We start from the raw sequence: 26,760 nt of genomic DNA, 5'->3' as shown, positions 1-26,760 counted from the left end.
AATACTCCAGAAGACGAATTGATTTATTAGTGCCCTAACAATGAGGACTTTCATTAAGAGTAATAGAAAAGAACCCATACAGTAACATAGTTTTGAAGGCTGAAGGAAGACCTTATGTCCATCTAGTTCAGCCTATTTTTAGTGCAGCTGTTCTGTATTGTTGATCCTGGGGAAGGCAAAAAACCCACAGAGTAGAAGCCAATTCTCTCCATAGGGAAAAAAATTCCTTCCCCTAAGTTGGGTCAACCATCTACCTATAATATTCTGTTATTCGTAACCTTCTATACTGTTACTCACAAGAAAAGGATCCATTCCTTTCTTAAATTCATTCAGTGAGTTGGCCATCACCACTTCCTCAGGAAGAGAATTCCAGAGCCTCACTGCTCTTACCGTAAAGAACCCTCTTCTATGCTGGTGCAGAAATTGTCTTTCCTCCAAGCGAAGAGAATGCCCCCTTGTTCTTGTCACAGTCCTTGGTACAAACAGTTCATTGGAGAGATCTCTGTATTGCCCTCTGATATACTTGTACATATATATTAGGTCTCCCCTAAGTCTTCTCTTTTCTAGAGTAAATAGACCTAATTTTGAAGACATTCGTCCAGTAGAACAGTTTTCACCTGCACCATCAACATTCCATGAGATGCTGTTGGAAAGGGAAATCCACAAGCACTGACTCGAACTCACAATCCCTGGCTTAGGAGGCCAGTGCCTTATCCATTAGGCCACTGGAGCTGATCCAGTATGCAAATTGTTACACATAATGTATACATGGTTTACTACCAGGTGAAGAGAATAGAGAACGTAGGCGAGATGGCTGCTGACACAGTACACAAGTAAGGCTAAGTGCACACGTACTTTTTTCCCTGCGGATTTTTCCGCGCAGAATTGAAGAAATCCGCAGGTCAAATGACCTGCATTTTTCCTGCGGATTTCTTCCTTTTTTATTGCAGTTTTCTTGCGGTTTTTGTGCGGTTTTCCCCTGCGGATTTGGAGAATGGAGCAGGTGGAAAACCACACAAAAGAAGTGACATGCTGCATATTTTGTACCACAAGAAAACTGCGCGGAAAAATCTGCAGCGTCTGCACAGCGGTTTTTTTTTCCAATTGATTTACATGCTACTGTACATCACAATGCGGATATGCAGCGTTTCTGAGCGGTAAAATCCGCTGCAGATCCGCTGGAAATCTGCATTGTGTGCCCATAGCCTTAGGGTAAAGCTGCCCATAAACATTAGATAGCTGTCTATCTCTCCCCAACTTCCCCATATACGGGAACAATTGGCCGAGTGCTCCTGTGTCCTCAATGAGAGAGCCGCTTTCAGAATCATCTGGTGTCGGACTGTCTCCCCACAGAACAAAAGAATGTGGCAAATGAATTCCAATTGCCTGATCCTTGTGTCACCGGACATAATCTGTTGGGGGACATTTGGGGAACACCTATATACATCAGACAGATGGTCAGCCAATCCCATTGAAATCAGCAAGCTCAGCTGACTTTTATGTAATGTATATGGCGACCTTAAATCTCCTCCACTAGGCTTAAATGTTTGAGCAATAACATCCTCTTTCCATATGCTGTATTGGGGAAGACAGACATTGTAGAACGTGGTCTTTCTGATAAAGCAGAGATCTGTTGCAGCATCTTCTCTGGTGACCCAGACCTTTCATGTAATACATGGAAGGCTGTCAAAGGAAAATGAATAGCCATACTTGGCATCCACTGGAGCGAACAACTGACCATTTTCAGATATTCCTACAGTTATAGCCTTAAAGCACCACTCCAGCATTTTTTTTATTTTACCTTAGCAGTGGTGCTTCTAACCTAAGTCCCCTTCCCCTAGTATTATACTTATCAGCTGCTGTCTTCACCTTCTATCACCGCCGCTCCCGTTGGTGACTTGTCGGATTGCTGCAGTGTTTGCTGGAGCGAGTCAGAAGTCACTTTTTAATGTAAGTCTATGAAAGCCTCCTCCTGGCTCTAATAGACTTAAGGCCCTGTCACACACAGCGAGATCGCTAGCGAGATCGATGATTTTGTGATGCATCAGCGATCTCACCAGCGATCTCGCTGTGTGTGACACGCATCAGCGACCGGCCCCCCCGCCGGGTATCGCTGATCGTGCACGAATGTCCTGGGCCGTTTTTTGATCATTAGTCTCCCGCTGGCCAGCGCGCATCGCTGCGTGTGGCAGCGGGAGAGCAACGATCAGCGAGCTCCCAGCACTGTAAGCAGACGCTGAGAGCTGGTATCTAAGGTAAATATCGGATAACTAAGCGCGCGCCGTCACTTAGTTACCCTCTGTGTACCTTAGATACCTGCGTGCTCGCGCAGGGAGCTGGTAACCAAGGTACACAGCGGGTAACTAAGTGACGCTCGCGCTTAGTTATCCAATATTTACCTTAGATACCAGCTCCCAGTGCCAGCACGCAGTTATCTAAGGTACACAGCGGGTAACTAAGCGACGCACTCGCTTAGTTACCCGATATTTACCTAGCATACCAGTGTCCTCGCTGGTCCTGATCGCTGGTGAGTCTGCCTGTTTGACAGGTCACCAGCAATCATGTAGCGAGACACCAGCGATCCTGACAAGGTCGTATCGTTGTCGGGATCGCTGGTGCATCGTTTAGTGTGACGTGGCCTTTACACTCAGAGCTTGTGACCATTACCTCTGACTTCCGGACAGTCAGAAGTTGAGGTCACAAGATGGTGGTGCTGGATCAAGCGGCGCCGATAAAGGGTGAAGGCGGCGGCTGGTTAGTATAAGGCTATGGTCAGGGACTGTAGATTAATAGCACCACCAATCCAGCACAGAAAAAAAAATGCTGGAGTAGCTTCTTAAGTGTCCCTAATCATTTACATAATATAAAGAAAAACATTAAAAAAAAGTAATGCTTTAGTCGTCTTTTTATTAGATAGTTTCTTTAGCCGCAATAGTAAATTTCATCTACATGGTATAATATCCCCTTTTCTAAGGAGACATCAACATCTACTAATTAATCAAATCTGGTGTTTCTCTCAAATTGGTTTCAAATTGATCCTTTCTGACTGGTAGAAATCCTCAACGTGTATCAAGGTCATTGGTCCAATAGATCAAGTTTTCAGAATCTTCTTAGTATTGCACAGGTGATAATTTCAACACCTACTCAAACATCAATTCCATCACCTATGCAATACTAAGGAAATCCTGAAAACATGACCTGTTGGTGGCTTTTGAGGACTGGAGTTAAGAAACATTGGCTTAGACCTTTATGCTCTGGAGCGAAGTTATAGACTATAAACAAGAAAGCGATGAGATTGCAAACTATGACATACAAACATAGTAAACTGGCCAAACACTAGAACAAAGGGCTGGGAATCTCTTACACAGTCCAAATATTCAACATGCAGATTTTGCTACAATGTGAATTCTAATAGTGTCTGAACCTGTCGGAAACATGCTCTGACAATTAATACTAGTTCTAACCTAAAGTGCTTAGCATTTGTTTCTACTGCGTCTATAGTATATCAATCTTTGTTTTTACTTCTCATCTTCCTTTAGGACAGTATATACGTTATATGTCCTGTTTTTTACTTCCACCTTGTCATACTGCGCCAAGAGCTGTTTCACGGTTGAAATTGTGACTTTTTTGATGACAGCTTTGTATCTTTTCTTTTCATCATCTGACTATGTCAAAAGACAAAAGAAACAAATACAACTTATACTATTGCGCAAGCTACAACCTTGGCAAGTAATGAAAATGACCCGGGACTTAACACTCTCATCTAAATGTCTCTATCGGGTCAGCAATCTGTTTTTACAGGGGGGGAAAAATCAATATGATGTAGATTTAGTATTAGAACAGAATTGTGCATTTCTGAAACACTCTCTGATCTGAGCTGAATCATTTATAACGTAGGTTTCTGATATGTCCTCCAGGGCTTTAGCTTGTGCTGAAACACCAGAAAGCAAGAAATACTGGAAAGATTATTAATCTTTTTACAGCTGAGGAAATGTATGGGAGTTGTGCAGTTATTACATGATATCTGGGATCTCATACGATGTCTAAGATAGCTTTCCCGCCACGAGTGGTGCTCTGATACATGAATCCACTACTATATTTAGAATGAGTTCTTTGATTTGTGCTGTGAAGACGCTTTTGATTCAATGTGTGAATGGAACAAAAAAAAATCCAGAAGGAATAATTGGTAGCTAGTACCTGGAGCAACTAAATGGCTACTGTATAACACATTGCCAAGACCGTAGACATACTGATTGTCTATCCTCGCCCTTGCACCTCTGGAAGGTAGTTTTGGATGAACTTGTTGCTCTTCTTGCCCTTCCAGGTATATGGCACAGTCTGTGCAGAATCCTTATGGATACTAAACTGCCCACTTCCTGGGTTTGTTAATAATCTCCTTGGGAGTAATTAGCTGCAACCCTGAGAGCTCACACACCTCATTAGAGAGGGGATTAGAGTAGTGTAAGGAGAGAATCACAAGTCTGCATTACACTAGAGGGAGACTATCAACATAGCTCCAGATGAAAGGCGCAATAGCTTTTCCATATGATTAATATAATGGTCTAATGAAGAAATACATTTTAATAATGCACACATAGGCATATGTATTTCAAGAATTTCTATACAGGCTGCGGTATGGAGAGCTACAGAATGAACAATAGTCTGAGAGGACTCGTCGTCAGGTCAAAAGTGGCTAGTTTTTGTTCTCAATTTATTCCCTCTGGTGCAGTGAGTATTCTAATTTTTGTTTCCTTTTTTTTTTTAATTCACCATTTGTTTCCTTAAATAAGGGTCTTTTTATTTACTGCTAATTTACGGGTCTTTATAATGGAATCGTAACAATGCAGAACAGCTTGAAGACATGCCCCCAAGGAATACTGCGAGCACACCCACTTGATAAAACTATAACTCCATTACTAAAGAAACCCGCTCTCGACCCATCCTGCACAAACAACTACACTATGTTCCAAATTATTATGGAAATGATATTTTTCTCTGATTTTCCTAAGTGGCCGGTGCAAATGACAGTCAGTCTAATAAAAGTCATCACCCGTTAGAGAATACATCGAATTTTATTGAAGAAACCTCCCAATAATAACAGTATAATCTACAAAATGAATAAAAACTCAAAATGCACTGTTCCAAATTATTAGGCACAGTAGAATTTCTAAACATTTGATATGTTTTAAAGAACTGAAAATGCTCGTTTGTGGAATTTGCAGCATTAGGAGGTCACATTCACTGAACAAAAAAGCTATTTATCTCCAAAACATCCTAACAGGCCAAGTTACATGTTAACATAGGAACCCTTCTTTGATATCACCTTCACAATTCTTGCATCCATTGAACTTGGGAGTTTTTGGAGAGTTACTGCTTGGATTTCTTTGCATGAAGTCAGAATAGCCTCCCAGAACTGCTGTTTTGATGTGAACTGCCTCCCACCCTCATAGATCTTTTGCTTGATGATACTCCAAAGGTTCTCTATAGGGTTGAGGTCAGGGGAAGATGGTGGCCACACCATGAGTTCATCTCCGTTTATGCCCATAGCAGCCAATGACTCAGAGGTATGCTTTGCAGCATGAGATGGTGCATTGTCATGCATGAAGATGATTTTGCTCCTGAAGGCACGTTTCTGCTTTTTATACCATGGAAGAAATTTGTCAGTCAGAAACTCTATATACTTTGCAGAGGTCATTTTCACACCTTCAGGAACCTTAATGGGCCCTACCAGCTGTTTCCCCATGATTCTGGCCCAAAACATGACTCCTCCACCTCCTTGCTGACGTCGCAGCCTTGTTGTGACATGGTGGCCATCCACCAACCATCCACTACTCCATCCAGAGTTGCTCGACCCTCATCAGTAGAGTTGAGCGAAACAGGTCGAAAAATTTCAAAAGTCGCCGACTTTTGGCAAAGTCGGGTTTCATGAAACGAAACCCGACCCTAGGATGAGGTCGGCCACGAGGTCGGCGACTTGGTGGGCGTCACAGGGGGTATAAAAGGGCGTGCACGCCGACCGCCATCTTACTTCTGCCGATCTCAGTATAGGGAGAGGTTGCTGCTGATTCTGTAGGGAGAGCGTTAGGCAGGGAAGAAGACAAAAAACTGCTTCTGCTGCTAGCGATTTGGCCTGCACAACACACCAGTCACTGTGTGTGCAGTGCAAGGGGAGGCTATATAGTGGTGTATCAGTGGTGTTGGTTGTTGGGCTGCCTTCTAAGGCTTCCTGACATTCCTGCATTGCTGTTTACCCACTGCTCCGCAAACTGCTTTTTTAAAAGCAATCTCAATTTTTTTTTTTTGTCCTGAGAAGAAAAAAAAACTGCTTCTGCTGCTAGCAATTTGGCCTGCACAACACACCAGTCACTGTGTGTGCAGTGCAAGGGGAGGCTATATTGTGGTGTATCAGTGGTGTTGGTTGTTGGGCTGCCTTTTAAGGCTTCCTGACAGGCTGGCATTGCTGTTTACCCACTGCTCCGCAAACTGCTTTTTTAAAAGCAATCCAATCTCCCTTATCCTCTAGTCCCTTTTGTCACAGCTGTGCCATCGAACCTGTGACATACCGCTCAGATATCAGTGGGCCTCACACAATCCAAAACTGTCCACAAGTGTCTGCAGAAATTCAAAATCTCCCTTATCCTCTCGTCACTTTTGTCACAGCTGTGCCATCGAGCCTGTCACATAGCGCTCAGATATCAGTGGGCCTCACACAATACAAAACTGTCCACAAGTGTCTGCAGAAATTCAAAATCTCCCTTATCCTCTCGTCACTTTTGTCACAGCTGTGCCATCGAGCCTGTGACATAGCGCTCAGATATCAGTGGGCCTCACACAATCCAAAACTGTCCACAAGTGTCTGCAGAAATTCAAAATCTCCCTTATCCTCTCGTCACTTTTGTCACAGCTGTGCCATCGAGCCTGTCACATAGCGCTCAGATATCAGTGGGCCTCACACAATCCAAAACTGTCCACAAGTGTCTGCAGAAATTCAAAATCTCCCTTATCCTCTCGTCACTTTTGTCACAGCTGTGCCATCGAGCCTGTGACATAGCGCTCAGATATCAGTGGGCCTCAGACAATCCAAAACTGTCCACAAGTGTCTGCAGAAATTCAAAATCTCCCTTATCCTCTCGTCACTTTTGTCACAGCTGTGCCATCGAGCCTGTCACATAGCGCTCAGATATCAGTGGGCCTCACACAATACAAAACTGTCCACAAGTGTCTGCAGAAATTCAAAATCTCCCTTATCCTCTCGTCACTTTTGTCACAGCTGTGCCATCGAGCCTGTGACATAGCGCTCAGATATCAGTGGGCCTCACACAATCCAAAACTGTCCACAAGTGTCTGCAGAAATTCAAAATCTCCCTTATCCTCTCGTCACTTTTGTCACAGCTGTGCCATCGAGCCTGTCACATAGCGCTCAGATATCAGTGGGCCTCACACAATCCAAAACTGTCCACAAGTGTCTGCAGAAATTCAAAATCTCCCTTATCCTCTCGTCACTTTTGTCACAGCTGTGCCATCGAGCCTGTCACATAGCGCTCAGATATCAGTGGGCCTCATACAATACAAAACTGTCCACAAGTGTCTGCAGAAATTCAAAATCTCCCCTGTCCTATAGACACCTTGTACCTTGTTTTACATTACTATATAGTTTGTTGGATTTTGTCTACATTTCTACCAAAAATGAGGAAGGCTGGTGGAAGAGGCCGTGGAATTGGGCGGGGGTTGGCAGCTGGTAATGATGGTGTTGGTGGTGGATCTGATGGTAGTGGCAAGAGCAAAATAGGACCAAATGCAGGAGGTGTTGAGCCTGCGTCATCGTCTGGCTACATAAGGCCTCGAACGCTTAGTTTTCTAGGAGTTGGCAAACCGCTTTTAAAGCCAGAGCATCAGGAAAAAGTTTTGTCTTACATTGCTGACTCAGCCTCCAGCTCTATCGCCTCCTCTTCTTCAGTTGTAAAAAGTAAAAGCACTGAGTCGTCATTGGAGGCTCATGTTCATGAACCACACCTTTCCTTGTGTCCTTCACCCCAACCAAGATTGAAGGATGACGCAGGCCATACTACTGATTACTCCATGGAGCTGTTTTCACATACCATGCCTGGATTATCAAGTGAAATGGTGAATTACCCAGGCCAAGATGAATCTGACATGGAGTGCACTGATGCACAGCCGCTGATGGATGATTCTGCTGGTACATTCTCTCAGAGCACTACATTGTCCTCGCAGTGTACAGAGCCAGATTCTGACCCTGATGAGACTCAGGTGCCCCTTCCCGCACACTATACCACCATACACGGTGACACAGAGGAAGGTGCACATGACATATAAGAGGAGGTGATGGATGACCCAGTTGTTGACCCAAATTGGCATCCATTGGGGGAAGAGGGTGCTGCTTCCAATAGCTCAGATGAGGAGCATCCACAGCAGACATCGACATCGCAACAGCTGTTATCTGGCAGGCCCGGAGCACTCCAAAGACAGTATCCAAACATCAAAAGAGTTGCTGGACAGCTTGTCCAGAGGGTCAAAAGATCACAGCGTGCTAGGCCGCAAAATGTCTGCCAAAGTAGGAAGAGTGCAGTGTGGCACTTTTTTGACCAAAATCCTCATGATCAGGCCAAGGTTATCTGTAAGAAGTGCGCAAAGACCTTTAGCCGAGGGAAAAATCTGAAAAATTTGAATACCAGTTGCATGCTTAGACATTTAACCAGCATGCACTTGCAAGCGTGGACACAACACCAAACCTCAAGTGCCACATGTGCAACTGATCACAACGAAGGTAGTCAGCAACGCTACATTGTTTCCCCCACTGTAAGCCCACCGGTTAGCACAGCAGCAAATGTTGAGGTGTCGTTGCAAGGCCACAGCAGTCAGGGAATCCCACTGTTATATCAACGAAAGACTGATTCTAGGCCATCAGAAAGAACACCAACTCCATCACCATCATCAACCCTCTCTCAGTCCGCCCTGTCCACCGCTACTTCCACCATATGCAGCTCTTAAGTCCAGCTCACCCTCCCAGACACTATGAGTAGGTCAAGAAAGTACTCAGTCTCTCATCCGCGTACACTGGGTTTGAACGCCCACATTGCCAAACTAATCTCGTTTGAGATGATGCCCTTTCGGTTGGTGGAAAGCACAGCTTTCCGCGAACTCATGGCCTATGCAGTACCACGCTATGACCTACCCAGTCGCCACTTCTTCTCTCGCAAAGCCATCCCAGCCCTCCACCATCATGTGAAAGACTGCATTGTCCATGCACTCAAGCAGTCAGTGAGCGGAAAGGTGCACCTCACAACTGATGCATGGTCCAGTCGGCATGACCAGGGCCGTTACGTGTCCATCACTGCGCACTGGGTTAATGTGGTGGATGCAGGGTCCACAGGGGACAGCGGTGGTGGGACAGTGCTGCCTAGCCCACGGTATAGGAAACAGTTGGCTGTAGGCGTTCGACCCTCCTCCTCCTCCTCCTCGTCCTCCTCCAGAAGCGAAAGCTCGTCCACAGAGCGCAGTCGTACGAGCACTCCATCTGCAGCTGCCACTGTTGCACACGATGTGTCCCCCTATCGAGCAGCTAGTGGAAAGCGTCAGCAGGCTGTGTTGCAGATGATGTGTTTGGGCGACAGACACACCGCCGAGGTGCTGGCCGAGTACTTGAAGCGACAAACTGAGTCATGGCTGGGCAGTGTACATCTTGAGGCAGGCAAGGTAGTTAGTGATAACGGCCGTAATTTTGTGGCAGCCATAGCCCTTTCAAAACTCAGCCACATACCTTGCTTGGCTCACACCTTGAACCTGGTGGTGCAGTGCTTCCTCAAAAATTATCCGGAGTTAACAGCCCTGCTCCAGAAGGTGCGAAGACTGTGCGCGCACATCCGCCGGTCGCCTGTACACTCCGTTCGTATGCAGAAGCTGCAGCAATTGCTCCACCTTCCCAACCACCGCCTCATTATCGACATTGCAACAAGGTGGAACTCCACCCTGCACATGGTGGAGCGGCTGTGCGAGCAGAGGCAGGCCATAATGCATTTGTGGGAGGATACACGGCCAGGCACTTTGAGAGCAGACATGGAGTTGACAGGTGTGCAGTGGTCGAAGCTGAAAGACCTCTGTAAAGTCCTTCAGTGTTTTGAGGAATGCACACGGCTGGTAAGCGCAGACGACGCCATCCTAAGCATGAGCATCCCACTTATGCGTCTGCTCATGCAAACTTTGACGCACCTTAAGGAGCAGGCGTCTGCAGCCAATGTTGATGAGGAGGAAGAGGAGGAGGGAATCCTTGATGTCAACTATGGTTACAAACTACTTTTCCTCCCATATCGATGTTCTCCCACACAGGTCATTCCCCTTTGACTATTGGGCCGCTAAACTGGACACCTGGCCTGAATTGGCCCAATATGCCTTACAGGAGCTCGCTTGCCCAGCTGCAAGTGTGCTATCGGAAAGAGTCTTCAGTGCAGCTGGATCAATCCTGACAGAAAAAAGGACCCGTCTGTCAACCCAAAATGTGGATGATCTAACCTTCATTAAAATGAACCACGCATGGGTTTCCAAGGATTTTGTCCCACCTTCCCCTGATGACACATAGGGTGACAGAAAAATGGCTTGCTTTGGTCCACCTCTTCCTGGGACTTCACCTATTTCGCCTTTTGCATCAGCTGAATGTCCAACATCAACATATGCCACTTTCTAAAACTCCCTAACTGTGCTGCCTCCCCCCCCATGGCCGGGGTCACCACCTAGCGCACGACACGGTGCGAGTGCCGTTGCCCTGGACAGGTGGGTAGGCCGACTCTTGGGTGCGGGCACTGGCACAGGGTCCCTCATAGTGCAATGAAGTGTCTCTGACGGTGGTGGTGCACACCCACCATCAGACACACCGCTGTACTATGAGGGGCCCAGTGCCAGTACCGACGCCCACGAGTGGGCCCCCCTTGCTTGGGCAGGGCCCCAGCATTTGCAATCTTTACCTCTCCCTGCTCCTCCGCTGTGTAATCTGGGCCGTCAAATCCATACTGTGCCTGACACCGTCTGAGCCTGCCTCCTGATGTACAGACATATATTTTGAATGTGTGCGCTATCCATACATGTTATCCGGGGAAACGGTACCCTTTCTAACCTTTGTGCAATCACGTGCAATCCATACTGGGCCTAACACCATCTGAGCCTGCCTCCTGAGACATATATTTTGAATGTGTACGCTATCCATACATGTTATCCGGGGATACGGTACCCTTTCTAACCTTTGTGCAATCACGTGCAATCCATACTGGGCCTGACATGTCTGAGCCTGCCTCCTGAGACATATATTTTGAATGTGTACGCTATCCATACATGTTATCCGGGGAAACGGTACCCTTTCTAACCTTTGTGCAATCACGTGCAATCCATACTGGGCCTAACACCGTCTGAGCCTGCCTCCTGAGACATATATTTTGAATGTGTACGCTATCCATACATGTTATCTGGGGATACGGTACCCTTTCTAACCTTTGTGCAATCACGTGCAATCCATACTGGGCCTAACACCGTCTGAGCCTGCCTCCTGAGACATATATTTTGAATGTGTACGCTATCCATACATGTTATCCGGGGATACGGTACCCTTTCTAACCTTTGTGCAATCACGTGCAATCCATACTGGGCCTAACACCGTCTGAGCCTGCCTCCTGAGACATATATTTTGAATGTGTACGCTATCCATACATGTTATCCGGGGATACGGTACCCTTTCTAACCGTTGTGCAATCACGTGCAATCCATACTGGGCCTAACACCGTCTGAGCCTGCCTCCTGAGACATATATTTTGAATGTGTACGCTATCCATACATGTTATCTGGGGATACGGTACCCTTTCTAACCTTTGTGCAATCACGTGCAATCCATACTGGGCCTAACACTGTCTGAGAATGATAGATGGGGCCCACCATACACTGGAACATTCCAAAGGTGGACATCAGACACTGGAGCAGCATTTACAGGGCCCATTATACACTAGAGCATTAGAAATGGGGCCCATTATGTTTGGAGCATTATTTGGGCCCATAAGACAGTAGAGCTTCATCCATGGGGACCAACATATACTGTAGCATTATGTGGAGCTCATCATATACTGTTTGAAACATTATATGGGACCAATGATTCTGTATGGAGAAATAGATGGGCCTCGTCATGAGATGTAAAAAGTGAGGTATTTTTCATTGTACTATACCGCTATTTCTCTGCCGTATCGGAGCATGATGAGTTGTGGTATGTGTTAAAGGGGCGCTCTTTCGCCCAGGGCACATGAAAACCTGGAGCCAGCCCTCCCCCCCCCACAGTCTGTAGCCAAATAACCCCCATTTTTCAGTGCGTAACTTGTATTATGAAGTTAATTAAGGTTGACAAGCTTAAGTAAGAAGAATTGATGCTTTTGGCATTCAAATGGGCACTGTTGGTGTGTTTCCTGTCCTCCTCTCACTGCCGACTTTTATTCCCCATTGATTTACATTGGGTTTCGGGTTTCGGGACGACCCCGACTTTTCCCTATAATCGGACGATCTTGCTCGACCCGACTTTTGGAAAAGTCGGGTTTCACGAAACGAAACGCGACCCTAAAAAAACAAAAGTCGCTCAACTCTACTCATCAGTAAACAAGACTGTTTGAAAATTAGTCTTCATGTATGTCTGGGCCCACTGCAACCGTTTCTGCTTGTGAACACTATTTCACAATAGTATTTCACATAGTAGGTTTATGCACCACAGCAAGCCTTTGAGGGATCCTACACCTTGAGGTTTGAGGGACTCCAAAGGCACCAGCAGCTTCAAATATCTGTTTGCTGGTTTGTAGTGTCTTTTTAGCAGCTGCTCTCTTAATCCGATGAACTTGCCTGGCAGAAACCTTCCTCATTCTGCCTTTATCAGCACGAAGACGTCTGTGCTCAGAATCAGCCACAAATCTCTTAACAGTACGGTGATCACGCTTAAGTTTTTGGGAAATATCTAATGTTTTCATCCCGTGACCGAGGCATTGCACTATTTGATGCTGTCCGGCAGCAGAGAGATCCTTTATCTTTCCCACGTTACTTGAAAACTGTGGCCTGCTCAATAGTGTGGAACATCCAATTTTCTTTTTATTGGGCTCACATGGCAAACTAATTATCACAGGTATCTGAGATTGATTTGAGTGATCCAAAGAACCCTGAGACACAATACCATTAATGGGTTTCATTAAAAAAAACAAAAAAAATGCTAAGACACTTAAAAACAATTTGCATAATAATTTGGAACATAGTGTACAGACCAGTCTCCAATCTCCCCTTCATTTCTAAACTTCTGGAGCGCCTAGTTTACTCCCGCCTTAACCGTTACCTCTCCACTCACTCTCTCCTAGACCCTTCACTGTCCGGCTTCCGCCCCCTACATTCGACTGAAACTGCACTCATCAAAGTGACCAATGACCTTCTGACAGCAAAACATAACGGTGACCACTCTCTGCTCATTCTTCTTGACCTATCTGCAGCTTTCGATACTGTTGACCACCATCTCTTAGGCTCCAGTCACTAGGCATTAAGGACACTGCTCTCTCCTGGTTCTCTTCCTATCTCTCTGACCGCTCCTTCAGTGTTTTGTTCTCTGGCTCCACTTCATCTCCTCTTCCTCTTGCTGTCGGGGTACCTCAGGGCTCAGTCCTTGGCCCCCTTCTCTTCTCTCTCTACACAGCCCCAATTAGACAGACCATCAGCAGATTTGGCTTTCGGTACCATCTTTATGCTGATGACACACAACTATATACGTCTTCCCCCGACCTTACCCTCTCTGTACTACACAACGCCAGTGACTGTCTGTCCGCAGTCTCCAATATCATGTCCACTCTCTATCTGAAACTCAACCTCTCCAAAACTGAACTTCTTCTGCTCCCGCCGTCTACTAACCTCCCTAAATCTGACATTTCCCTCTCCGTGGGTGGTACCACAATAACACCCCGGCAGCAGACGTGCTGTCTGGGTGTTAAGTTTGACATCAATCTCTCCTTCACATCCCATATGCAATCTCTTGCCCGCTCTTGCCGCTTACACCTAAAGAACATCTCTAGAATCCGCCCTTTTCTCACCATGGAAGCAACAATAACCCTCACTGTAGCATTGATCCACTCCCGCCTGGATTACTGCAACGCTCTATTAATTGGCCTCCACGTCACTTGACTATCCCCTCTCCAGTCCATACTTAATGCAGCAGCCAGGGTCGTCCATCTGGCTAATCGGTACTCGGATGTGTCCGCTCTTCGTCAGTCATTACACTGGCTGCCCATTCATTATAGGATCCAATTCAAAGTACTTGTTCTCACCCACAAAGCTCTCCACGGTGCGGCACCCCCCTACATCTCCTCCCTCATTTTTGTCTATCGGCCTAGCCGATCGCTGCGCTCTGCAAACGACTTTTGACTAACCTCTGCACTAATCTGTACCTCCCACTCCTGACTCCAAGACTTCTCCCATGCTGCTCCTATCCTCTGGAATGCTCTACCCCAAGAAATTAGGACTAACCACAATTTGCATAGTTTTAGGCGCTCCCTCAAAACACATTTGTACAGAGCAGCTTATCACGTTCACTAATCAAAGTCATTCTATGTGTAAGTGTGCGTGTGTAGCCCATTCACTATCTCCATCCATCCTTCACTCTCTCAAGATGGCTGGACCTTCATTGTAAATACATCATTGTAAATACACACCTGTACTTTGCATTTCCCTCACCTCATTGTAGATTGTAAGCTCTCACGAGCAAGGTCGTCTTATTTCGTTTTATTTTGCTTTAATTATTGTATTGTTAACGTTGTTACTTATGACTTGTGTTTTGAAACTGTTAAACTGTAAAGCGCTGCGGAATATGTTGGCGCTATATAAATAAAGATTATTATTATTATTATTAGCACAATCTGCCCCAAAGGAATACTGTGAGCCACACCCACTTGGTAAAACCATAAACATTAGCATGACCTGCCCCCAAGGAATACTGTGAGCCACACCCACTTGGTAAAACCATAAACATTAGCACGAAATTAAAAAGAACGTGGCCTAAGGACTTTAGACAGTTTGTGCAACTCTATGCTATATATGGCTAAGTGCGTTTGTTAAATATACCAAATGTATCAAAGGTGGGCTCCAGTTTTACAGCTTAAAAAACATTTTTAAAGCAAGGCAACCAAGTTAGACTTGTACAGTGTATAGTGCCACCAAATTTCTCAACCTCCATAAGCCATTGTGATAAATTTGGTGCATTGTAACGCTGTGTAGCCTAAAAGTTTACATGTCTTAACTAGAGATGAGTGTACACGAACTTAAAAGTTCGGTGCTAAATGCCGAACTCAGACTTCTCCTGGAAGTCTGTTGCAATGTTCAGAGGTCCGAGGACTAGAGAGAACTTTCCAGCTCAAAAGTTCGGGTCCCCATTGTTTTCAAAAGAGTTTTGGTTCAACTTCGGGTACAGTTCTGGTACCCGAACTGAACTTTAGAATAAAGTTTGGGTTGGGTACCATAACATGAACTTCCACGGGTCCGCTCATCCCTAGTCTCAACTATTAAACCTCAATCAGATATCCTTGAAACATCGTCCTGTTACAGATTGTCGTTTTTCTGACTCAAACTTGACAGTCTCAAAAGCATATATGAAGCTTTTGAGTTTGGATGGTGAGACCTGCGGTCGGTCCATACATCATGGTCTGCACAAGGAACATGTTTCACTGCCATATGAATGAGGCTTTACACATAATGTCCCACTGTTTCTAAATGTGTTCTTGTTTCTTGGTATAAGGCAGGGGTGGGGAACCTTTTTCCATTTGGAAATTTCTACCATCATTCGAGGGCCACACAAAAATGATCACCTTGAAAATTACCCCGGTATATTTAGTCAAACAATTAATTACGGTAGCTCACCCTTAATGTGATGGCTGGAGCTTCTTCTCCATCACTGGAGGCTATATATATCACCGGTGGTAGGATATACAGTACTCGGGGGGATATACAGCACTTCCGGGGTAAATGCAGCACTGGGAAATATACACATCACTTGGGGGGCACATACAGCTGTGGGGGGATATATAGCACTGGGGGGGCAGGGATCGTCGGGGAGACTCATAGATCACCGGGGGGGACAGATCACAGAGGGGTGACATGAAGATCACAGGGGTGGGGCACAGAGGTCACAGGGGTGCATATAGCTGGGGGGCACATAGCTTTGGGTGACAGATCACAGGGGCACATGGGAGCACAAACATCACAGGGGGTACATAGCAGGGGGCACATAGATATCAGGGGGCACAAAGCTGGGAGCCACAGATATCACAGGGGTGCACATAGCTGGGGCACAGAGATCACAGGGGGCACATGGGAGCACAAACATCACAGGGGGTACATAGCAGGGGGGCACATAGATATCAGGGGGCACAAAGCTGGGAGCCACAGATATCACAGGGGTGCACATAGCTAGGGGGCACAGATCACGGGAAAAAATATCACAGGGGGCACATAGATCACAGGGGACACAATGCTGGGAGCCAAAGGTATCACAGGAGTGCCCATAGCTGGTGGCACAGAGATCATGGGGGGCATATAGCTAGGGGGCATAGATATCACATGGGGAAACAGCTGGGGGGGCACATAGATGGAGGGCACAAATATCACAGGGGGCATATAGCTGGGGTGGCACAGATCACAGGGAGGCACATAGCTGGAGGGCACAGATCACAGGGGGTATATATAGGTGGGGGGCACAGATCACATGTGGAAACATAGCTGGGGTGCACAGAGATCATGGGGGGCACATAGCTGCATACCTGGGGGGCACATAGCTGCATAGCTGGGGGGGCACATAGTTGAGGGGCACAGAATACAAGTAGAAAAGCACACAGCTGCCAGCACAGAGATCCCCGGGGAGGCACAGAGCTGCGGGCACGCACAGAGATCGCTGTGGACTCTCTGGCAGCATCTCCTCTTCCAGGACATGTGGACGGGAGAGCATTGCGCGCTAATCCCGCCGCCCAGACGCTAACCCCACCCACCCAGACGTCATCATTCATGTGCAGGGCAGGCAGCGTTTTGTAATGACTGTAATGAACGCTGCTTGCCGTGCACTTGGGGGTTAAAGGGCCAGCAGCAGACAGGATACAGCTGCCGCCCGAGCATTGGGGACTCCAGGGACCTGCCCCGCATACGGCCCGTGGGCCGGAGGTTCCCCACCCTTGGTATAAGGAGTGATCACTTGAGGTAAATGAGCTTTAGTCTCTATCATCAGTAGCTGCTCAATTATTGAAAGCTGTTAGTAGGATCTATGTGAAGTATATAGTGCAGTCATTGGTCATTTTTTTACTATCCCAGCAAATTCTGAAGGTGGATTAAAATAATTTTCTTAGCATAATAACAGTACATAAAAGTACCAGTATGGGTCGAAATGCTCACTTAGGCATACCACTATAGCTCAGTATTAATATTTACATTATCTGTTATAGTTCTGTGCAGTACAGTTGTTTCCATTCTGCCATGGTCTTATGTTAGTGGGATTACAAATGTAATGGATCCCGGTTTCTATGATTTATCTCAGACAATGCCTATAGTTACTGCTACCTGCATGCCCCCTATGAAAAGATGTAGGTAGAGCTGTTCTTACTCTAACAGCCTTATCTTCCATCTTGTTCCCAGCCAATGAAAAATATTCAGGCTATTCAAAGGGAATCTCAATATTTTGCTTCTGAGAACCACTGAATTTCCATAGACCCATGAAAAACAGACTTTAAATGAAAGATATTACTGTATTTAACCTATGCACTCTTCATTATACCAATAAATCCAGTGTGACCAGATTATCACTAACAAAGAAAATACAATAGATCATGACCCTCAGCAGATCAATTACTCTTGGGTCTTTATTCATTAGAAAATGTCATTATGTTTTATGAGTTTATGACTTGTACAGTGTTACTGAACCTGTTAGCTTTATATAGGTGATACATGTGATCTGTGCTGTTATATTTATGCATGGGTGGAAATATTAATATATACATGCATATGCAGTCATACTTGGACATTAAACAAAGGTATATTATAAACGACAAACACTTGACTGTAAGTCGTTGCTTGGTCCCTGAAGCTCGTAGTTTCTACAGCTCGCATAACTAGGAGCTGAAAATTTCAGTGAGGGTAGAAGTCGTTGGCTTTTCAGAGTAGATATTTGGGACAATTTGAAGGTCATCTAAGAAAGAGCTGGAATTGTGCTCAAGGGGACATCCTCCTCTAAGGCCAGAAGCTCTGATCCAGCGTATTCTTTGGGTCTTTATGAATTCGCTGACAGGAGGATATTTGTGTCTCTTCAGCATCTTCCTCCGTCAGGTCACACTCCTAATCAGGTTCAAAATGTTAATTATTGCGTCTGCCGGAGTAATTGGGGGGAGATTCTCAGCTTTTGATTGTCATCTAATAAAGAAGTACAGTGTTCTCCATGTTTGAAGACAGTCGTCCTCCAATTAGAACCCAAAGTGTGCATTGAAAAATAATCCATAAATTTATTTCCCAAAGGGTAAAGTAGTAAAATAAGTAAAGTTACCATGCCACAAGACTACATTCATGATGACTGAGAGAAATGGCAATGTGCCAGGAGGAGGAAAAGAAGGATTTGCTGAAAATACACGGGTATTACAATATTTAAGTATGGGAGTTAATTCAGTCGGATGCCTAAGTCTGCAGTAATGCCTACCAGATTCTTTCTCCATTACTGATGACTGCACTGTGTGATTAATGGCGCTGAACTTTAAACCAAGGCCTGAAATGTATCTTCTTTTATTCTACTCACATTTAATGATCTCCAGGAGACAACTGTTTTGTGGCATTTTAGCTAAAACACATTATTGTACAGAGAGGAGCATGGACCTACTATACATTACATGACAAATTACTGCCACCGCATAAGGATCCTTTCGATCATCCTGCATGAATTGCAGTGCCGTGTGCTTCTAATATAGATTCTTGACCACTCACCCTAATTACACTTATTGCGTTGTCATTTCAGGGACAGGACTGTTCTTTGCTGTGTTCTGCTGGAACATTTGGAACTGACTGCTTGTCAATGTGTAACTGCAAGAATGGTGCTGCCTGCTCCCCAGTGGATGGGTCTTGTATGTGCAGAGAAGGTAATGCCGTCCGACACAGTATCTTCAGTGTTTGCACATTTATTGCAATGGATTCAAACATATGCCAAGAATCCTATTCTAATTTTTTTTTATAAAATATATTTCTGCATATAATAACAAAATAATTCATCAGATGTCAAAAACATAAAAAAAAAAAAAAGGTCTTTGTGTAGTTATCCCATCATTCTCCAAAACCACAACACACATTTTAAAATTTTATATAGCGTATAGTGTATTAACCCATTCCCTACAAGCTTAGAAAATAGGATAACTTCTCACTAGAGATGAAGAAATATTTTGAAATTTAAATTCACCTGCTTTGTCAAATTTAAAAAAAAATGTATATACAGTATATACTTACAGCTAAATGATTAGCTGTGAATTGCAATACTTACAGTGCCTCCAATTTAGCTGAAAAGAAGTGTATGTAGCAGTCTGGGAGCTATTAAATCCCTTTTGAGCGCTTAACATTTCACAGCCTTAGTAATGCCAGTTATCTCACCATAGAAACAGATGGTGACTGGTATTAACCAACAGCCCTTTTAATAACACGGTGCTCTGGCAGACTTTTCTTTTTATTTATTAAAAAGGTCCAAAAATTATCCCTCATAGTCATTTGTGATCAGACAGACAGTTCTATGCAGAAAACAGAGTCTGACAGTGTTTAAGTCAGAGGTAACCTCATTCCTCTGAGATCAGTGATGTGCCATATGTTCCATAGCGTCCTCCGTTTCCACCCACTATTATGTTTGCCATAGGCAAAGGAGGGTAACTGTGTACTACTGCCAGGACAGCTGGTGCCAGTGGTGGTTCTATGATTTTGTCTTCTAAATTCTTAGCCATCGTATGCTATGTTTTCCTCTTTTACATTATTTGTTCATTGACATTGCAACTTTTTCTTTTACCACACATTTTGCACAACACTAAAATTATCTTTTGACAATCTTTTCGAACGCAATTATTCAACACTTGCTATAGAGGACGTAACAAAAAATGCTATGAAGTTAGCTACACTTACAGAAAGGAAAATATGGCAGCAGGCTGCAATATAGTTTTGAGATATGTGTGGTTGTCAAATTGACCTAGTAAAACAGGTATGCAAAAACAGACATGCAGTCATGCACAGATAAATGTCTGTATTTGAAAAAAATCGATTTCTTTTTTTAACAAAATTCAATCCTTTTTCCAAAAATGATGGGTTAAAAAATGCTAGGTAGTTACACGTCCAAAATCTGCACCAGAGTGCTGTATTAGTGTGGCGTCTACAGATGTAGAATTCAACTAGTAAAGCAGATGCTCAAAAGAAATTGCATGTAACCTGCACACTTAGTAGAGAGATGCAGTTAAGTATCTGGATTTTGGGTCATTTTGACTGAGCCAAGTGCTCTTGTGTATGGCGAAACAGGAGAGATAGCGTTCTGCTGAAAAAATGTTCAGCCGACAGTTATCTTATTAGTATCAATTCCCCTCACCCAGTAATATGAACATTTGGCTTTGCAAGTCATTTTAGTTCCCATAACGTACACTTTAGATAAAAGTAGTTGATGGTTGAACAAGTACTGAATGATCAATCATCTGGTGGATGATTACACTGATCATGTATCCATATACATAGTCCATACTATTCATTACCATTGTTCAACCTCGCCAACAATGTTCATTAACACTGGGTCAGGAACCATCTTTCTGCAAATAGTCTTTCAATTAAAAATCAAAAAAAGCAGATTGTAAAATGGGTTGAGTGGTGGAACCACTGTGCCAAAGCCCACGGAAGACCTGGAGGGGCATGACTAGGAGCCTCACCCAATCTGACCACAGACATGCAGCAGCTATCGACACCGCAGTCCGTGGAGAGACAAGGGAGGTGACTCAGGTGCTACTCCAGGACTGAACTTGGGTAGATGGCGGCTGACCCCTAGGAGCGGATAGCTGGAATGGCCTGGGGGAATGTCCAACAGATGCAGGCAGGCGGAGAAGATGACAGGAAGCGCAGGTGCAGACAGGACAGTCTGATGGAGAGATGAGCACTGGCGGGTGCAGCTGACTCTGCTGCCGTCAAGGTGAGCACTGGCAGGTGCAGCTGGCTCTGCTGCTATTGAGGTGAGCACTGGCGGGTGCAGCTGGCTCTGCTGCCATTGAGGTGAGCACTGTCAGGTGCAGCTGGCTCTGCTGCCATTGAGGTGAGCACTGGCGGGTGCAGCTGGCTTTGCTGCCATTGAGGTGAGCACTGGCGGGTTGCAGCAGACTCGGATACAAGTACAGGGACCGGAGTACTGACAAGCGTGTTAGGAACAAACCCATAACAATGCACAGGCACCTCCATGTTGGAGGAGGTGGTTTAAATAGTAAGAAACCTCCAGCTATTGGCTAGGGACACTTTAAAGGAACGCACGTGGCCCCATTAAGAAAGAGGAAATGTGCATGCGTGCGCTCTAAGCACAGTGCCTGGAGACCTGCTAGGAGTGCGTGCACATCAGGCAGCAGCAGACCCAGAAGGGGCAGGACCGGAGTCTCGGTGGTGAGTAAGCTGATGTCTCTGCAGGGAGAGAGGGACTGCAGGCAGAGATGCGGGCGCTACAAAGATCTTTCATCTGACTTGTCGACAGAAAAAAAATAAAAAGCAGCAGCCTTCATTTCATTTGGTAATTGTGAACTGTTAGCTAAAGTCATTGTTCAACTTTTAATTTTACCCAACAATTGATCGTCTTGGATGATAGCGTTCATTTTTATCGATGGACACCTTTAGAGAAGAAGGAACAACAGTTGTCGAAAACCTCAGGTTGCTCAGATTGTGGAAGATCAAGCAACAACACTGGTCCTGTTTTGGTCTAACTCAAAGGTCTAGAGATCTAAGAAATTAGATTGTCTACAGATGTGAGCGGTACAGTGGGGTACGCTAACAAAAAATAATGTCTGTGGCCATTTAAGTACAGCATGAACGATTGCAGGCACTATCAGTTTGCATCCACTGTAAAACAGATCCTTAATCTGTCTACCGCTTTTTGCTATGTAATCTGAGAGCTGCATAATATAGGGCAAGATAGAATGACCAGTACTGTATCACTTACTGGGCTGCTTGGTGAAATTTTGATACATTAGCTGGACTGCTATGCACGTGAAACCTAATCCGTTAATGATCATCTCCTGCTGATAAAACGCTCACTATATTGAAACTTCAACACACAGTCTAGTAAGCGACACATCCCTAAAATCAGGCTCACTTGCCATATGTTATGCTGCACTTAGATTAAATCGCAAGAATCTGCTGAGAGATTCCCATTGAAGCACCATAGCTTTAGTAATAAATGACGACCCTGACAGCATGTGCCTATGTGTACTTGACCATTGCACCAGGAAAGGCATCAACTATCACAAGAAGGAAGTTTAAGAAAAATGTCCCCAGTTAAAACCATGTTTATTAATATATCTATAATAAAATATGATACGTAGATATTAGTATATAGGCCACAGAAAATCACAAGAATCCGACAAATAGGTGGGATACACACCTGGAAAAAATACATGCACCCTAAAATTTCAGTGTGATAGATACTAAAATTGCAGGGGGCACATTTTTTTTATCTGTGTGGTTTTCTTTTTCCCATCCTATTTGACTGTATTCGGTGTTGTTGTGTTGCCCATATACTAATCTGTGTATTTTATTTTATTGTATTGGTAATAAATGTAGTTCATGACAGTGCTCTGAACACATCCTATGTTAAAGGGGTTATCTATGAACATAAATGAAGTATTGCTTACCTATTCAGTCCTCCTCCGCCCCAGTGCTAACACTCCAGCACAAAACAGTAGTTGGAAAGTAATGCCTATTTTTATTTGCTACCGTTTCCTGCCCTTAGCCCTTTTTTTTTTTAAACTCCTGGACTGTCCCTTTAAATATTAAGATAATTTTAATGCTCATAATTGTTTTATTAAAGGGAAGATAATCATTTTATAATATGTTTATGTGGTAAGGTAGGATTATTAGGCAGTAGAGAATCGATCTCTTTTGTATGTCTTTATTCAGGTTGGCAAGGAACAGACTGTTCTATCCCCTGTTCCAGTGGTACTTGGGGTCTAAGCTGCAATCAGACGTGTCATTGTCTGAATGATGCTTCCTGCAGTCCGGTGGATGGCAGCTGCATGTGTGCGGCAGGCTGGATGGGGGAAATCTGTGACCAGCCATGTCCGGTAAAGCATCAGATCTTTTATTAGGTGCATGCACTCCAATGTAGATTGTCTTATCGTTCATGTAGTGTTTACTTTTACTGACTTTTTATTTTGCTCTTTTAACAGGAGGGGATGTATGGTCTGGACTGTATAGAGCATTGTGATTGCAGTCACGCAGAGGGATGTCACCCTGTCACCGGGCACTGTCACTGCCTGGCAGGGTATACAGGTATGTGCTCCTTCAATAGCCTAGCTGTCACATGGAAGCAGTATTACTTACTGTACTTTGTTTAATCTAATCTTACCTTTATGATTTTGGTGATACCGGCCGTTCCGCCTAATTTGTATAGGGGTGTCCTGACTCTCCCCGATGGCAGACATTGAAGCTGTGTGCCCACGTAAGCAATTTTTTCGCTTTTTTTAGCAAAAACACTTAAAAATCACTCAAAACAAGCATCCCATTCATTTTAATGCATTTCGCACTTTTTGTGCCTATTGATGCGTTTTTTCCGCGAAAAAAACACTTTGCGGTAAAAAACGCTGCATGCTCATTAAATTTGTGGAAAAGTCCACATTTTTAGCTATTTTCTATGAGACTGGGGACGCGCGGAAAAAAATGCATCAAAAACGTGTGTTTTTTGCACGTAAAAAGCGCAAAAGCATTTTCTGGGAAGGAGTCGGGTTTTCATGCAGAAATTTTCTGCATATGTGGGCACATAGCCTGAAGGAAAAAAACGTTAAATGCTCGATTTTGTTCTCATAGGAGATAAGCTACTACCAGAGGCATCCGGTGGCGGTTTGCTCCACTCTCGACATAGAGAACACATGCGTGTGCATTGAGGAGGTTGGAAGGAATGATCATTTATCTGACTTCTAAAGTGTCAACTTTAAAGATCCAGAAACACATGATATGTGAATGATATTAGCAGGTGTTTTCATAGCCGCATTTTTATACGCTTTTCTTTAATGCACCTTTGTAGTAACTTTAGTCATAGAAAATGCACAAAAATTAAAAAGGGAATTATTTAGAAGAAGTAAAAAATGTATGCCTCCATGATCAATACTTTATCTTCAGTATCTCCAGTTATAAGAACCTCCAGAGACATATTATTATTAGCAACCCTTTTATAGACCACAGTTTTTAATGCCTTGCACTGTATGACTAACGCACCTTCACAGGATCATTTAACATGGAAAATGCACAAAAAATGGTTCCCATGTTAATCTCATTTGATTCCAACAGAATCACACTGAAAAAAATATAAATTTGTACCCTATGTGCCCCGTTAGCTCAGCCATGCCCCACACCTTCATCTCACTATCCTGCACCTGGCTGCAGCAGGAGCCTCCCCCCTCTGCTCTGATCGTAATAGGAAACAAAAATATATTAAGCCTCGCCCCTTGACAAATTCTACACCTTAAGGGCCCCATACTCATTATATTAATGTCAGCTGAGCCTTTCGATATAGACGGGTTTGACCAACAGTCTTATGTCCTTGGGAACCCTAGCCACCTGATCACTGGGGAATATGTTGATCGGGTATGACTGATTTCCTACTGCTCTTACAAAGATAAGCCATTGCCTGATATGTGTGGAACGGCTTTTTCATAGGGAACAGAGGAGCACTCGGATCAAGATAGCTGTCAGCTGAACTATGAGCTGAAGCATCCTTCAGCAAACAATAATCTACAGTGTATGGACAGTTTTAGTCATTACCAAGAAGAAAATTGTACTGATCAGGAGGAAATTAAGGCTCCCATACACATTAGACTAATGGCGGCCGAACCCGCGATTATTGATGGATTTGGCAGACGGTCTAATATGTGTGGGTGTGCCGGCCAACTGATGGTCAAAAGAGATGTTGATCGCGCATGTCTGATTTCGGACTTCCGATCGCATGGTTCTCCTGTAGATAAGCCTCCAGATGATGTGACATTCAGCGTCTCTCTCATTGAGAACACAGGAGCGAAGCATTGTTCTCTGCACAATGTCAGCAAGACTATATGTTTATCAGTCTGCAGGATTTTTTGCATATTCTTGAAACAGTGAGAGCAAGATGAACTTCAGTTCACTTATATAATTAATCTCTAGGTTTATTGCTCGTTTTAGAGCGTTTGTGGCCAGTCTGGCTGCTGACGTGGAGTGAGCGCTGCAGTATAGTTTGTATGACTGCTTGCCGGCACGTGGCTGTGTATTTGACTTCATAATATTAGAGCAAAGGAGCACAGCTGAGGGCTAAGCGGTGTTGTGCAGTAAATTAAATAGATATTATCATCTTAACAAACACACAGCTCTCCGTCTGCTCGGTACTGATTGGTGTGAAAGCCGGAGGCAAGAAGGCATGTGTGTGGGGAGATTACTGACCTCGGGGATGATGAAGCTGGGAGGTGGTGAAGTCTGAGGAGCAGGCACCTGAACTACTCAAGTCTCATGAATTCTTAGCGAAGGAGCTATTACTTTCAGTCTGAGTGTGAACATGGAGGCCTGAAAGGTTTTAATGTGTCAAGTCCTAAATGGTAAAAACGGAGTTCCTATATGAAAGATATACAGTTGTCTGAAAAAGTGTTTGCCCCTTCCTGATTTCCTATTTGTTTGCATGTTTGTCACTCTTAAATGATTCAGATCACCAAACAAATGTAAATATTAGACAAAGATTACCCAATAAACACGAACTGCAGTTTTTAAATGAAGGTCTTTATTATTAAGGGAAAAGAAAAAGAAATGCAAACCTACAGGGCCCTGTGTGAAAAAGTGATTGACCCCTAAACTTAATAACTGGTTGGGCCTGGTAGAAGCCATAAAGTATTTGTGCTAACTGGCAATGAGTCTTTTACAGAGAGGAATTTTGGCTCACTCATCTTTGCAGAATTGTTGTAATTCAGCCACATTGGAGGATTTCTGAGCATGAACTGCCTTTTTAAGGTCATACCACAGCATCTCAATCGGATTAAGGTCATGACTTTGAATAGGCCACTCCAAAGTCTTAATTTTGTTTTTCTTAAGACATTCAAAGGTGGACTTGCTGGTGTGTTGTGGATGATTGTCCTGCTGCACAACCCAAGTGTGCTTCATCTTAAGGTCACGAACAGATGGCCGTACAATGTCCTTCAGGATTTTTTGGTAGACAGCAGAATTCATGGTTCCATTTACCACAGCACGTCTTCCAGCAAAACAGCTTGAAACCGTCACACTACCACCACTATATTTTACTGCTGGTATGATGTTCCTTTTCTGAAGTGTTGTGCTACTTCCATGCCAGATGTAATGTGACTTACACCTTCCAAAAGTTTAACTTTTATGTAATCAGTCCACAGAGTATTCTCCCAAAAGTCTTGGGGATCATCAAGATGTTTTCTGACAAAATTGAGAAGAGCCTTTATGTTCATATTGCTCAGCAGTGGTTTTCATCTTGGAACTCTGCCATGCAGG

General features: G+C 44.3%; 1 protein-coding gene across 8 annotated transcripts in view; it reads left to right on the top strand.

Annotated features, from left to right (window-relative positions):
- The window catches only part of MEGF11 (multiple EGF like domains 11), an 815,865-nt gene that overhangs the window by 635,290 nt on the left and 153,815 nt on the right, over window positions 1-26,760 (top strand). For all 8 annotated transcript variants that reach the window (XM_073568888.1, XM_073568889.1, XM_073568884.1 and 5 more), the window contains 3 exons: window positions 19,043-19,163; window positions 23,188-23,351; window positions 23,457-23,559. In XM_073568888.1, the coding sequence (XP_073424989.1) occupies window positions 19,043-19,163; window positions 23,188-23,351; window positions 23,457-23,559 (388 nt within the window). The remainder of the gene's footprint in view (window positions 1-19,042; window positions 19,164-23,187; window positions 23,352-23,456; window positions 23,560-26,760) is intronic.

This window comes from Dendrobates tinctorius, unplaced genomic scaffold (assembly GCF_039654945.1).
Source record: "Dendrobates tinctorius isolate UK_male_01 unplaced genomic scaffold, ASM3965494v1 ptg000022l, whole genome shotgun sequence".
Classification (NCBI taxonomy): Eukaryota; Metazoa; Chordata; class Amphibia; order Anura; family Dendrobatidae; genus Dendrobates; species Dendrobates tinctorius.
This window is presented reverse-complemented; position numbering and strand designations above follow the sequence as displayed.